At 41.3% G+C, this 15,000-nt stretch overlaps 1 protein-coding gene across 2 annotated transcripts in view; it reads right to left on the bottom strand.

Moving 5' to 3' along the window:
- Positions 1-15,000, bottom strand: part of GNL3L (G protein nucleolar 3 like) — a 54,056-nt gene that overhangs the window by 22,669 nt on the left and 16,387 nt on the right. For both annotated transcript variants that reach the window (XM_085899115.1, XM_085899116.1), the window contains 6 exons: positions 9,659-9,794; positions 8,436-8,539; positions 7,561-7,705; positions 2,267-2,354; positions 1,302-1,491; positions 929-1,071 (listed from right to left, as the gene is read on the bottom strand). In XM_085899115.1, the coding sequence (XP_085755241.1) occupies positions 929-1,071; positions 1,302-1,491; positions 2,267-2,354; positions 7,561-7,705; positions 8,436-8,539; positions 9,659-9,794 (806 nt within the window). The remainder of the gene's footprint in view (positions 1-928; positions 1,072-1,301; positions 1,492-2,266; positions 2,355-7,560; positions 7,706-8,435; positions 8,540-9,658; positions 9,795-15,000) is intronic.

The following is a 15,000-nucleotide window of genomic DNA, read 5'->3' as shown; positions in this document are numbered from 1 at the left end:
TTACCATTTGAACTTTTGTTATCAAAGTTTCAACAAAGCTCTATTATGAGAATATGGAGAAAATAAATTAAGAATTTGGGCAAAAGGTCAAAGGTACTGTCTAGCATACGGAAGTCTGAATACAAAAAGGACGGACTTTGCATTTTCAGATGCGTTCTAGTTTATATTAAGTTAGACACATTAGCGCACCAGTTGCGCCAAAAGGACTAATTGAAGCGTCATTCTGGAACCCTGCACCAGACTCGGTGTTCGTAAAGAAGTGTTGAACACTTCTTGAACATGAAGTGTTGAACAAGCCGAGTGTTCATAAAGATATTCAGGATGTAATGGTTAGAGTATCTGCTCTGAGTCAAGATTTTGGTGGTTCAAACCCCAGCCAAGTCATACCAAAGACATTAGAAATGGTACTTGCTGCTTCCTTGCTTGATGTTCAGCATGTAAAAGGATAGTGCACGGACAAACAATGCTGCGAAGTTAATAGCAAACCACCCAGTATAACTCTTTCCAAGAAACTGCATCGGCAGCACCATCACTCTGTGGAGAGTCTGATACATCAAAATCAAAATGGAACAGTGCGGAAATGTGTGGAACCAATCTCTGCTATATTCCCAATTGTTTCTGTTACATCTGCATCTTGTTCCGTCCAATCATGCAACCACGTGATAAAATTGCGTTCTACTGCATGTTCAGATAGGATATAAAAGTAGGGGCACATTGTCTTAATTTTATCGCAGTAGTTACCAAGATATAGAAAACTTTGATGATCTCTTAACCTGGCCTTTGAGGTGGATACGCAAGCAACACACAAAACAATATATGGAGTGCCTGAAATAGCATGGCACAAAGGATGAACTGCTTCCTTTTGAGCATCAACACTTGAAAATAAAATAAATTTGTTTAATAACCAAATTCCATCAAGTCCACTTGCCTGTTCCAGTCTGTTAGGAGGACACAAGCAGCCTGACCCAGGTTGGGACGCCCCCCTCGCTTAAGTCTGCCCAGCCTTCGAGCCAAGCAAGCCAAGAATTCTGCTGGCTCACGCCAAGACATCACACCATAGCGTTGCTGAAGCTATGAACAAAATGAGGAAGCAAGAGATGCAGATGAATTGGTGGAGAGGTTGGGACAACATACTACCAGAAAACAAAAATAAATCCCCATGGGAAAGGGTCACTTTCGAGAAACAGCTTTATTTCGCTCATTAAGAATCACCCTCGTTATTTCACTCTTGCAGTTCAAACCTATCCTCTTTGTTTATAAATTAATACCCATCTTTCCCTCAACTCCTCCCCAGTTGTCACCTGGCCCTTGTCACAACGCCGGAGAACTTCTAGAGCAGGGGTAATCGGGTCCATTAACTGCTCTGTTTTCAAGCAGTTTTGGAGGGCAAGCACCCCAGTCGTGATTTTAGATCCTGCGCTGGAGCCCATCACGACGCCAGGAGAGTCCAGCAGTTTAATGTGTTTGTCTAGGTGCACTTCCTGCATACATCTAACATCACACGGCCAAGATCAATAAGTTACAATCAAGGACAATAAGATAAACGACACGAAATACTTAAAAATCGTACATACTACTCCCTCCCTTGATGCTCAGCATTTGGAGGATAGAGCATGAACAAACCCCGTGAGTTGGCATCCCATATGGAGGAGGAACGAATTGCGAGGCTGAGTGCAAAGAGAAAAGTCACATCACGAGATGGCATTGCTGTGCAACCAGAGTGCCCTGGGAAGCCATTTCACTTTCCCCAAGTTTACCAGCTGTTTTCTGCTGTCTCCGTCTGCATGTGTCGGCATGGTTTGTTTAACAACTGCTCCATAAGCAAGGATATATGAAAGTAATTTTATGTTATGATACAATGATGGACAAAGTCAAAGCTGTTGAGCTCATTTTTCCTGCATACGACAAGGTAATCATGAAATCTGACCAAAATGTGAAGCATAAAGCTTTTCATTATACTATGCAGGCCTGGTTCAATGTCATCACCAAAAGTCAAAATATAGCAAGCATATTAATCCAAGCATATGGGAGCAATATTTATCAAAAACTGATTGCCGAATACGATAACCATAGTGGTGTCCTATGTATGTCAACATCGAGTATTTAGAATAGAAATTTAAAAAAATATGCTTAAAGTGGAAATTCATGAAGATGGAAGCATCAACCCGAACATGTCAACCTTTAAGGCAGAGCAGTGACTTCGTTCGTGTTTACACACAACCTATCCTGGGTTACCTCAAGCCACAACATCAAAGTGCTTTCTTACTTGGTTACTCCAGGTGTGGCTCCAACTGGACAAGCACGTTGGCGTTTCAGACTGTTAATAAGGCTGCTCTTCCCAACATTAGGGAAACCTGAAAAAAAAATCAAAAAACGAAGGGAGAAAAACAGAAAGTACGTTGAGAAAATCCACTTTTAAGGGTTAGAAAAGCAACATCGTAGAATGATTTGAAGCAAAAAAGCGGAGAGCCATTGAAACTACCATTCCAAACTGTTTGCATAAAATAAATCTCCAAAGAAAATCTTTCATTTGAAATATTTATCACCAATATGAACAATATGTATCAGAGAATACAAAGCTAAATCGAAGATTCAAAAGGAATGGGCCACAGGATGTTTAAAAATATGCTTGGCAAACAAATGAGAGTGATGCATAAAAACTAACTAGAGAGTTCATAGAACAACTTTCCCCACACAGTCTTGAGAACAAGGACATGGGCGGAGTCTTTTAAACTCTTGCTTTGTGTTTCTGACCAGAATATACAACACCGGTCAAAAGTTTTAGAACACCCCCATTTTTCCAGTTTTTACTGAAATTTAAGCAGTTCAAGTCCAGTGAATAACATGAAATGGTACAAAGCTAAATGGTAAACTGCCAGAGGTTAAAAAAAAGTTTAGGTTAGCAAAAACTAGAAAATAATGTAAATTTCAGAGTTGTTTAAAAAAAGGCCCTTTTCAGAGAACAAGTAATGGGTTAGTAACTGCAGCTGTTCTGCAGCAATGGAAGTAAATTAAGCCTTGAAAGTTGATTTAAACAATTCCTACAGGTGTCCCAACTTTTGTTGATTAGTTACAAACCCTCTGTCTGTATAAAAGCAGTGTTGGAACAGACGGTTGCGACACCCTCTGAAGCATTATTTGGACAATATTGCACTGCAGGAAGTAGGATGTTGCTATCATAATGGAGAGAAAAAGACAAGTAACAAAGGAAGACAGCCAGACCATTATAACCCTTAAATGTGGAGGTCTTTCCTTCAGAGAAAATGCAAAGTAAGCCAAGGTGTCAGTGAGTACAGTTTCCTACACCATCAAAAGGCACTTGGAAACTGGAGGAAACTCTGACAGGAAGAGGTCTGGCAGACCCAAAGCCACAACACAATCGGAAGACAAGTTTCTGAAAGTCAAACAGCTTGCGTGATAAGCGGCTCACAGGACAGGAGCTTCAAGCACAGCTTTAGGGCCTGTCACACCTTGACGTTTTCGCCAGCGTATGGCAAGGTCTCAAAATGTATGTAAAACGCTGGCGTACGCTGAACTATTGATGTTTTTTTTTAAGTTTTGGGTGTATAATAACATGTTGGACGTATGCATAACGTATTAGTAACGTGCACAGAACGTTTTAATCACATATAGATAACTTATACCAACGAATGCTGAGCGTGTTGTCGGCATTCACAACCTATGCCCAACGATGGTCTAACTTATGCATAGCGCGCGGCAGCGTATTGCCGACGATCACGTGGCATAGGCTATTAATAGGCTGCGCTCGACGATTCAAATCATAACCGCACGAGACATCAAAGTGTGAAGCCGCTGTCACACCTTGAAGTTTTAGCCAGCATATGCCGAAGTATGAAAAATTTGCCGAACCAAGCTGGCACACGTCGAATACGTTATGGGTAAGTTTTGTATACGTTAAGAGCATGCTGGCATACGTCGTAGTACGCTGGCACACGTCATTGTACGCAGAGTATGTCGAGAAATTTTCAGCATGTTGAAGATTTCTCGACGTACGACACACATTCTGCATACGCTGGCATAAGTTGTAGGCACGCTACGCGATCGTTGACATACGTTACTTGTACGCTACTCATAAGTCGAAACACATCAAGGTAATGGTTAGCATCAGTGTTCCAGACTCCCTGTTTTTTTTTTTTCTTCAGTATGACGGTTATGATTCAAATCGTTGAGCGGCAGCCTTGTAATTATATTATATTATAACCGCACTAGAAATCGAAGTGTCAACATGACCGTCATACCGAAGAAAAATAAAAATAAAAATAAAAAAACAGGCAGTCGAACACTGACGCTAACCATTACATTGACGCGTTTCGACTTATGAGTACCTTACAAGTAACGTGTGTCGACGTGTGTCAACGATCGCGTAACGTGCCTACAACACGTTACTCATAGGTTAGAAATAAGTTTCGGGTACGCTAAACATTACCTCGACGTGTTTCGACTTCTGATTAACTTACAAGTAACGTGTGTCGACCTGCGTCAACGATCGCGTGACGTGCCTACAACTTATGGCCAGCATTATGCGGAACGTGTGAGTCATACGCTGACATACGTCGGGAAATTTCAAGCATGGAAAATTTGTCTAACAGCTCGGCGAACTACGACATATGCCAGTGTACTACGACGTATGCCAGCATGCTCTTAATGTATACAAACTTACCCATAACGTATTCGACGTGTGCCAGCATTTTAGCCCAATTTTGCATCCGTCAGGCATACATTGGCTGAATCGTCAAGGTGTGACAGGGCCTTTAACACTGGTCAAAGTAAGGAAGTCTCAGTTTCAACTGTGAAGAGAAGACTTCGAGCTGCAGGTTTGACAGGTCGAGTGGCAGTAAGAAAGCCATTGCTAAGATTACAAAATAAGAAAAAGAGGCTTGCCTGGGCCATGAAGTACCACCAGTGGACTACTGAAAACTGGAAGAAGGTCTTGTGGACCGATGAATCAAAATTTGAAATCTTCGGTTCATCACGCAGGGTTTTTGTACACCGTCGAGTAGGCGAAAGGATGGTTCCTCAGTGTGTGACACCAACTGTCAAACATGGAGGAGGAAGCGTGATGATCTGGGGCTCTTTTGCTGGATCCAGAGTCGGCGACTTGCACAGTGACTGGCACCCTGAACCAAAGGTGCGACCACAGCATTTTGCAGCACCACGCAATACCATCTGGTCGACGCCTAGTTGGTCAGGGATTCATCCTACAGCAAGATAACGACCCAAAACATACCTCCAGGCTATGTCAGAACTACCATAGAAGAAAAGAACAAGACGGAAGGCTTCAAATCATGGAATGGCCAGCACAGTCTCCAGACTTAAACCCCATCGAGCTGGTTTGGGATGAACTGGACATAAGGGTGAAAGCAAAGCAACTTACAAGTGCAACACATTTGTGGGAACTTCTGCAACAGTGTTGGGAAAAACTTTCCAAACAATATTTGATTTCCATTGTAAAAAAAAAAATGCCATGAGTATGTTCGGCTGTTATATCTGCAAAAGGTGGCTGCTTTGATGAGTCAAAAATTTAGATTAAATTTTGTTCAACAAAACGATACCATGATTCATTTTTTATTTGTTCTATGCTTTAATTTCAGAGTACATTGAAACATTAAACTGCTTAAATTTCAGTAAAAACTGGAATAATGGGGGTGTTCTAAAACTTTTGACCGGTAGTGTACATTTCCTACGAGACTCGATTCTGTCTCAATCCCGATATTCCCCAATGCTGAGAACGTGAGCAGCAAACTTCATTGGTCAAGTTGGTGCAAAATCTTATCTAATTACTGCTAAACTGAAGATTTTTGAAAGTGCCAATAAGGTGATTTGCATTCTTCAGTGTTCAAGAAATATAATTCAATGGAAATAAAATGAAGACTTTAAAGGCTGTACAAAACAAAAAACAAAAAGAAAATTTTTTTCAGAAGTTTAGCACTGTCAGTGTGTACAGTTAGGTTGGGAATCAAACCCAGAATAAGATTGTTTAAAAGTAAGTGCACTATCTCTGTACCATCCTGACAGAATAGATAATAACCAATCTAATGGCTCAATGGACAAATAAATAAATAAATGGAAATCCAGGGGGTTTCCTGATTTACGAACGCCTGGACTTATAAATCAACCCTCATAATGATAATATATTACTCATTTTAATGTCCGAGATATGAACATTCGCTCGTACTTACAAACCGATCGTCGGCAGAGCAAACCGGGACTCATTGGTTGGGCAGAGCGTGAATCTTTCTTCTGCGAGATGTAAAGAGTCTGAGCTTCGCATAGTCTTCAGTATCCAGTGTAATGTACAGTACTGTACTGTTCACAGATATGATCTTTACGCACATTTTTGCATTCATAATGCCACGTATTTTACTGTTTTAGTTACGAACACTAATCATGGCTGATAAATATTGCAGTATACAACGAGCCTCTCATACGAGCCTCAACAAGGTATACAATTTTTTTTTTTAAGTCATATTCCTGCAATGAAGGAATCCAGAATCTTGACATTGGAGACGAAACTGGAGGTTATAAAACGTTCTGATAAAGGTAACTGATAAAGATAAAACATTCTGATAACTCCCTGATAACACTCGACGATTAGAACAATGATCAAGGACAAGACGATAGTTTTACTGCACTTTATTAACCTCACCAGAGGAGAGGGTATTTATTGCCTTAGGGTCCGTTTATTTGTTTGTCTGCACAGAACTTTAGTGTTTTTCTCTGAAACCGCTTTGTCGGATTGACACAATTTTCACCACAGGAGCGACTACTCATGTATAATATTTTATTGATAATTATTGGGGGAAGAGGGGAGGATACATGTTGCTGCTGTCAGTAGTGAATGTTAAAATATATATTTTATTTTTAAACTTACTGTATGAATCAAACTTGGTGGCTCAAATTTGGGAGTACACAGACTGCCACCTGACAGATTTGTATAAAGTAAACTGAATCTAGGAAGTTGTCAAGACTAGATGATATAATGGTTAAAATGCCCGCTCTGTGTCTGGGATGTCAGTGGTTCGAACCTCGACCGAGTTATAAGAAATACTTGAGAAATGGTATGTGCTGCTTGCTTGTTTGGTGGGCAGTATTGAAAGGGATAGAGCAAGGTTAAAAAAATTAAAAACCTCATAGATTGGCATCGATGTGGAGGTGGAAATTCATCGATTGCCCCGCTGAGTGTGGAGAGAAAAGCTTTGTCATAAAAGATGATGTCAATGGTACCCAGAGTACTCTGGGAAGTGACATCACTTTCCCCAATCTCAGAGGCTGTGTTTGTGTTCAAGTCAAATCTGGTGGTGCCTCATGTAGCTGTCCATGTGACCTGAGTGATTTGTGTTGCAGCTCCTTCACACAAGCCTTAGAGCCAGTAAAAGATGAAAAAAAAAATTTCAATGAGAATGAATGTCATTTTAATGGTCAGTCTGACAGTAACGATCAGAATGGATTGACATGTATGAGGAATGGACTCGAGTCATGAATGTAACAGTGTTCAATATACAAATGGACCAGCAGCAAGAGGTGAACATGGTACTGTACCTATAACTCCTACAGTGATGGTTGTGCGGATTTTCTGATTAAGGCAATAGCTTCCGAGGAGCTTCATGAGGTCATCGGCACCAACACAGGCTGATGAAGCAAGCAGAGCAGGACTGGCATTTGCAGGTTTCACACGACTCCTTTGCTGTTCACAAAAAAAAAGAGGGTGTGCACACATGGCAACGAATCAATGACCTGACATTGATGAACCATCCTTGTCAAGCTGAAGGTGTAATCTTCTTGAGAGAAGATCAAAATTAAACTTTTACATTGTTCTTTCTTAGTGGTACTGGCATTGGATTAGCATCCCAGAGTTTGTGGGTTCAAATCAGACTCCAAGCAGTTTTTATTATCGATTTGGATTGCAAGCTTCTGGTGCTAGACAATTTGATAAACTGAGTTCTGCAAATTAAGTGCAAGTGCATCAGCAAAGCTGCCATATTCTTCCACGTGACATACCCTTTGTGAGATCCACCAGAGCATCAAGTGCCTACATGGTTCGGATCTGATGGTCCGAGTGATGACATGATCTATTTTATATTCTCATATCAATATTACTACATATCCAACTTATTAAAAGTGCTGTAAAGTTTGACAATTCCTATAAAAAAAAGAGGAAATCAGGTGTCATTTGAGATTCAATTCGATTCAATCCAACCACCCTCCCCCCAAACCCCTCCTACTCCTCCACCCTTTCCGCCCAAAAATTGGTTAAAGGAAAGCTTTTATCAGCCTCGTCTAGTTATAAATCTTTCCAAAGTGCTGATTCGAGATTTTATCCTCGATAGCCTATTATCATCTCTAAAACCAGATCATTGCACTTGGAAAAAACAGGGAGCCAGGCAGTGTTACAGGAAGCAGGAAAGAGTTTTCACCAAATGGTGAGCTTGGGTTTGCGTGCCAGCTTTAAACACAACTGTAGGAAGTTCGCTGCGGAAGTACTGCAGCCACGCTGTCACAACATCTTTAGGTACCAGGTCTGGGGAAAGAAAATGTTGTTAATCACAAAATAATCAAATACAGAAGGCATCACATAGTAAGGGCAAAGCATGTCTGCAGCTTTGCGAGTTTCTCTACTTGTGGCATTTTGAACCTTTGCCCTTAAGGCTCGATTCATGCTGCGACATGCCTCATTGGGGTCACAGCATAGCACACCGTGATAGTGACGTCATAATGTTGCTATAGGTTAGAGAACTGATTATCATCTTTACTCCTCAAGATAAAACTGTGTTTTCCGGGCTGTGCTGTTGTAGTAAGGAAATTGACAATGCATTCGTGTGGCAGAGGATGCTTGATGGTAACAAATCATACAGCAACTACTGTATTGAGACAATTTATGTAATGTATTGAGGCAGTAGTTGTTGTATGATTTGTGACCATCAAGCATCCTCTGCCACACGAATGCATTGCCAATTTCCATAATACAACAGCACAGCCTGGAAAACACGGTTTTCTCTTGAGGAGTAAAGATGATAATCAGTTCTCTAATAATTAGGGCATTAATTTGGCACGAGCAAACAATTTAAAGCATTATGCTGAACTGATGAGCTATAATAAAGGTGAAACAAGTCTGCAGCTATGCTATTGGCTCTGCTTGTGGCTCGGTGAACCACTGCCCTTAAGGCTTGAGTCGCGCTGTGAAATGCCCCCTTGGGGTCGCAGTATAGCACATCATAATGGTGATGCCACGGTGTTGCTGTAGGTTGGAAAATGGATTATTATAACCTTTATTCCCAACCGCAAACCTGTTATAATGAGGCAACAGACAAAAGACAAAATGGCAGACGACGCTTATTGGTCACAAATTAAATTGTGCAGCAGTAGCTATGAAGGGACACTATTTGTTTTGCCTTTACTCTACTAGACACAGTTATGGGTTTGTACAATATTTATTTTTTCATCCGTCATGAATCGAGATTATGAACAAAGCGGTGAGAGTGAAACAAGGCTATATATGTGCACAATGTCGATGCCAGACTTTGCATTAGCAAATGCTGAGATGAAGCGGTAGAGGCATAGCATAGCGTCATAGAAGAACCATTTCACTCCGATTCCTGCACATTTGCTCCAAGATACTCCAAGATTTCACAACCCCTACCGATCTTGTTGAGGACCAACACAAGTCGTTTTCTGGGCCCAGCCTGAAGCACAGTCTGCTCAGCCTGTGCAGAACGGCACCCCAGAGGATCACGGCAGTCCAACACCTCCAACACAACATCGGCAATCTCTACTACCTGCAGACACGACACGAAACGACTTACACAATTCAATATCAACGATTACCTCCCCTTAGCAGGGCCCGTTAACGCTAATAACACATCTCATCACGTCAACATACAATTCAGTTTGTTCACGTGTTGCAACATTCATTCTCGAGTCAACATCATCACTGGTTGAAGCTGTAAAATATGGAGCACATGCTGCCTGTGTAAAATCAATCCATTCAAACCTTTCCCCACCATTACAATACAAAATACACCTCAACATGACATCAGCTCTGTAATTAGGCTGAGCATTCAAACATGAGGCTGTTTCTTTGGCATTCAATTGATGTTATTTAAACCTTCACAAAAGATAAGCTAACACTAAATGACCTCTCAACATCAAAAGTCTGTAAGTATAGGTTTACTTTGTCTGAGGTATCTACTTACCTTTTCTGACCAAAATGCCACCAAAGCAACAATTAAAAGCACACTCTTGTTTTGAAGACAAGATTTTATACATGTGTATGATTTCAGACAAGATCATGAAAACAAAAAAAAAATTTAAAAATAATTTCATATCAAACATTTTATTTAAAAAAAAAAATATATATATATATATATATATATATATATATATATATATATATATAGTTACGACTGTGGAAATTTACACAACACCAGAAAGGTACTTCGATCAGTTATGCCGGTAAGTTTATGTGCAAATAGTTCCCCACCGTTGTTTAGAGAATTTTATTCGTGTTCACCGGGCTGTGACGCTTTGACATAGCCGTTTTTCTTATCTCTAACATTATTTTGGACCAATCATCCCCCAACAACCAAATCGCCACCACCAACATCATTCCCAAACAACTGCAACTCAAACACCACCACCTTCGCCTCTTTACCTCCACAACTCCACCCCGCAAACATCGCTTCACCGTCATTCTCAAACGACTCCCACAACAACCAAATTGCCACCACCAACATCATTCCCAAACAACCACAACCAAACCACCACCACCTTCGCCCGTGGAGAACGCCGGAGAGAGCTCACCGACCAAGCCGGGTGCACGAGGACAGGCGCGGCCACGCCAGGCCGTGGGGGAGTAGACGTCGCGACCTGCCCACCGTCGCGCCACGAGGGCGCGGGTAAGACCCTTCGGTCTCGTGGGCCTGACCGTTCATCCAGGCTCCACGCACAATCGGTCCACGGACCCGTCTGCCACCCTTGTCTTTGGGGGTGGCTTTTCTTTGCTTTTTGTATAAATGCATGTGGTGGCGCCATCTAGTAAGTAGACTTGTTTAAGTGACTGCGTGTGCGAATAAAACGCTTTATTCGGTGGTAATTCTTTTATCTGCTTGCTTTGACTGTACATACGTGCATGATTCATCGCTGTGACTGTAAATACGTGCAATGTCTAATAAATGTGCTAATTGAACTGTTCCCCGTTCGTTGCGTCCTATTCCATGTTTTGAAAGTGCCATCTTGCATCACGGAAGAAATTGGTAGAGGGGTGTAAGCACCCGGTAGAAAGAATCACATCCGTCGAGGTCGGCGATAACACGGCTCGGTTATCACTGTAGCACGGAATGGACCGCTTCAGCGGTTCGTGTCCTAGGCCGACCTGCGGCGAGGTACGATCGCCCGGTCGACAACTCGCGCAAGTACTTAGGTAGGTCGAATTTTGCGAGCAACCCTATCCTGCGCGGGTGGGCAATTGGCATGATCGTGGTGAGGTTAAACCCCCACCCGTGACTAGCTCCTGGCGGTAGTTCCAAGGAGGGTCTCGACTGAATTGTCCGACCGGTGGGCGACGCAGTCACGATTCGAGTTACGCGGCCGATCGCACGTCGGCGGGCACGAAATCGCAATAATATATATATATATATATATATATATATATATATATATATATATATATATATATATATATATATATATATATTTGTAAATATATATATATATATATATATATATATATATATATATATATATATATATATATATATATTTGTAATTTCAAATAAAAATTTCAAACATTTCATATCAATATAAAACATTTGATCAAACAATCATCAAAAATAAAAAAAATTTAAAACCCAAAAAGAACATTAAAATGGGAATGTATAAAGAAGTTGTCCACATAAAATGGTCTATTATTATAAATCAAAGCAAAGAAAAGTGAAAACAATTTCAATATAAATTCACACTCCCGTGTGGGTTAACACGTGGTCAATCGTTCATATTGAATCCAAGAAATAATATCAAATTAATACAATATAAAGAAGAAAGCAAGTTAAAATTCATCGATAAATAGTACACAAACGTCACGAAGGTGAAAAGTATCTGAACAAATAAATCCATTGGGCCACCAACCATTAAACCTATTTAACCTAATCGATCCTATTACCCCCTTCTTCATTGAGACACTTTATAAGAAATGGAATCGTGCTATTTCGATATCTTGCTGTTCGGCACTGGTCCATGCTGTACTTGTGAGTACCAGTACCATGAAGCTGCATTGCACGAGTGGCATCGTTTTTCAGGAACCAGTTAATAAACTTCTGAGATCGCACACAAGAGGATGCAAACTTGGAAAATATGATTGTTCTTCTTTCCTCAAGTGGTTCAATCCCAGTCACTATGACTGGAGTCGTACTGCTTACTGAGAACAATCGTCATTGCTCTTGGTCTTTAGTTTGCCCTTTTGTTAGTCCAGGATGCCACACCGGTGTAGCATATTCGAGTGATGGCCGGACATATGACGAGTAGATGTTGACAAGATCGTGTGTTGGGATGTTGAACTTTTTCAGTCTACTCAGCAAATGCACTCTCTTCTTGCTCTAAGTCATCATTTCCCTGACTTAGGCCTCAGTCACATTTGCTCCACGGCGAGGATACGGCGGCCGTACGCCCTCTGAATTTACAGAAACGTGCGGTGGCCGCAGAGTTTCTGGGGTGGCCTCAGGGTGGCCCTACGCCGTTTGGCTATATTTTACAGGTCGTAAGGTCGCCGTGGAATTATATAACTCTATATATATATATAGTTATAACTTTTTTCATTTCTACGTTCGCAATAGCAATTCGACAAGCCGAAACAAAAGAACTGGTAAAAAAAATAATAATAATAATAATTAACCCATTCGTTACCGTCCGTCTGGCCGCACGTTCGGCTTAGGGCCCCCCTGCGGTCGCCTTGCAGGCACCTTGCACCTGCCTTGAAAATTCTATGGCCGCCACAGGAATGCCCTAAGGTCACAGTGCGACATCAAATCAAAGACCGTACGGCACCCCCACGTTTTCGGTCTCCACAATTTATAAACACGCTGTGCGGCTCCCCGAAAAATAAAAACATATGTGACTGCTACATTGTGTGACCGTGGAAATACTGCGGCCGCCGTATAAATGCGAGTGGCCGTAGATTTTGGAGACCCCACGGCTGCCGTGGCAAATGTGACTTAGGCCTTACTTGTCCCATTTTAGGTCATCTTGTATCCATATTCCTCGTATTTTGGTTTCCTCTACAACATCGAGGGTATTAATTCCAAGGTTGAGGACAGGTGGTTCCGGCGATGAATATTTGAAGCAAATTTTCAGCTGTTTGCCTTCAGCTGTATTCAGGTGAAGATGGTTCTGATCAGCCCATTCACTGAGGTCGGTTACGGCGTTTTATAGTAGTGGGGGCTCTCGATGATCTCACCTCTCCAATACTCAGATCATCGACATACTTCCATTGCTGCAACTCTGATGAATCCATTTCATCGGTGATCATGGCAAGGAATGCCAGAGGATCAATCTTTGTTCCCTGTGGTACTCCACAAAGGATTTCAAGTGACATAGAGTGCCTTGGTATTTCACTCTCTGTCACCTGTTTGTTAGAAAATCCGCTATCCAAGGGATAATTTCTTTTCTGACTCCTAACTTATCTTTGGAGAAGTCTGTAACAACGAGATTCCCAATGGTGTCAGTTTTGTCAGAGCCCTTGTAGAATGCATGCAGCATTTCAACCAAACAGTGTGTGGTTGAAGATTCTTTAAGACTCCCGTAATGAAGTCTATCAATATTGGGTATCATATCTTCCTCCATCAATCTGGCAACAAATCCCTTGCAAACCTTTGCACACTGGGAAGTTAGGGATACTGGTGTCAACTTTTTGAGAACAGCCGGCTTTTCCTTCGGTACAGGAACCACATCAACATCTATCCAGATTTGTGGAAGTTTGCCCTCTCTCAACGATGAAATGAATATATCAGTGATGGAAATACTGAGTTCACATGCAAAATCCTTGAGAAATCTGTTTGGACCGACATCAGGGCCAATGGCTTTCCTTGCATTGATCTTGCTCAATTCACGGCACATCTCCCACACTTGAACTTGAGGTGGTTTTTCAACTTTTGTTGACGTCATACAAAAAGTACACCTTTGTGTTGCACACCAATAGGCAAGTGTAACTGATGCAGAGCCAAATCCTCACCACATGGGATGCAGCAGACTCACCATGACAATGCCTTTCGCACGGTACCAAATGTACACGTACAATGAAAAACAATAGCATACCAATGGCATTCACACCTCTAAGTATCACTCTTATGGAGTTATGGTGCACCTCATGGAATGATATTGCTGTGTACACTATCCGACAGTGATAACCAATGAGGCTCTGACTACACGACACGAGATAAACACGTGCAATAATGGATCTTTCTGGTTCTTCTTCAAATTCATTTTCACAGCTCTGTAAAGTACAGAGAGAAAGACTATCAGGCCATGTCATGGTCTTTCCTAGTAACTGTCCAATACACTTCAGATACAATTCAGCTTCATACTTTCAACATACTGGATGATGCAATCCAACTGTTTTGAAGAAGAAGATTCCTGCAGGCAAAATTTCTCCTCTGGGTGTGGAATTATTTAATTTTGTGCCAGTCCAGTGTGGTTTGACAGATTATATTTTAAAATGATTTTTCTGCTCATTATATTGTTACAATCAGGCATTAATTGGTAACTGGAACAAAGTCCTGTGACTAAGTCCCCATCCCCTGGAGCACAAACTGGAGTCAAGTCACTAAAAGTGTTGTTCACTGTACATACCACAATCATTGAGCTGCATGTTCATCTTATACCATGACTCTATCATGTGTGGGATTTAAACATGACATCAAATTACAAAGACAAGTGCACAGATTAAGGATTTCCAAATGGTAAACCCAAAACACATCTGCCATTTTCAGCAAA

The sequence above is a fragment of the Eptatretus burgeri genome, chromosome 10 (assembly GCF_056783735.1).
Source record: "Eptatretus burgeri isolate ZD-2024b chromosome 10, Ebu_testis_v1, whole genome shotgun sequence".
Lineage (NCBI taxonomy): Eukaryota > Metazoa > Chordata > Myxini > Myxiniformes > Myxinidae > Eptatretus > Eptatretus burgeri.
Note: the sequence above shows the minus strand (reverse complement) of the source record. Positions and strands in the feature narration are given on the sequence as shown.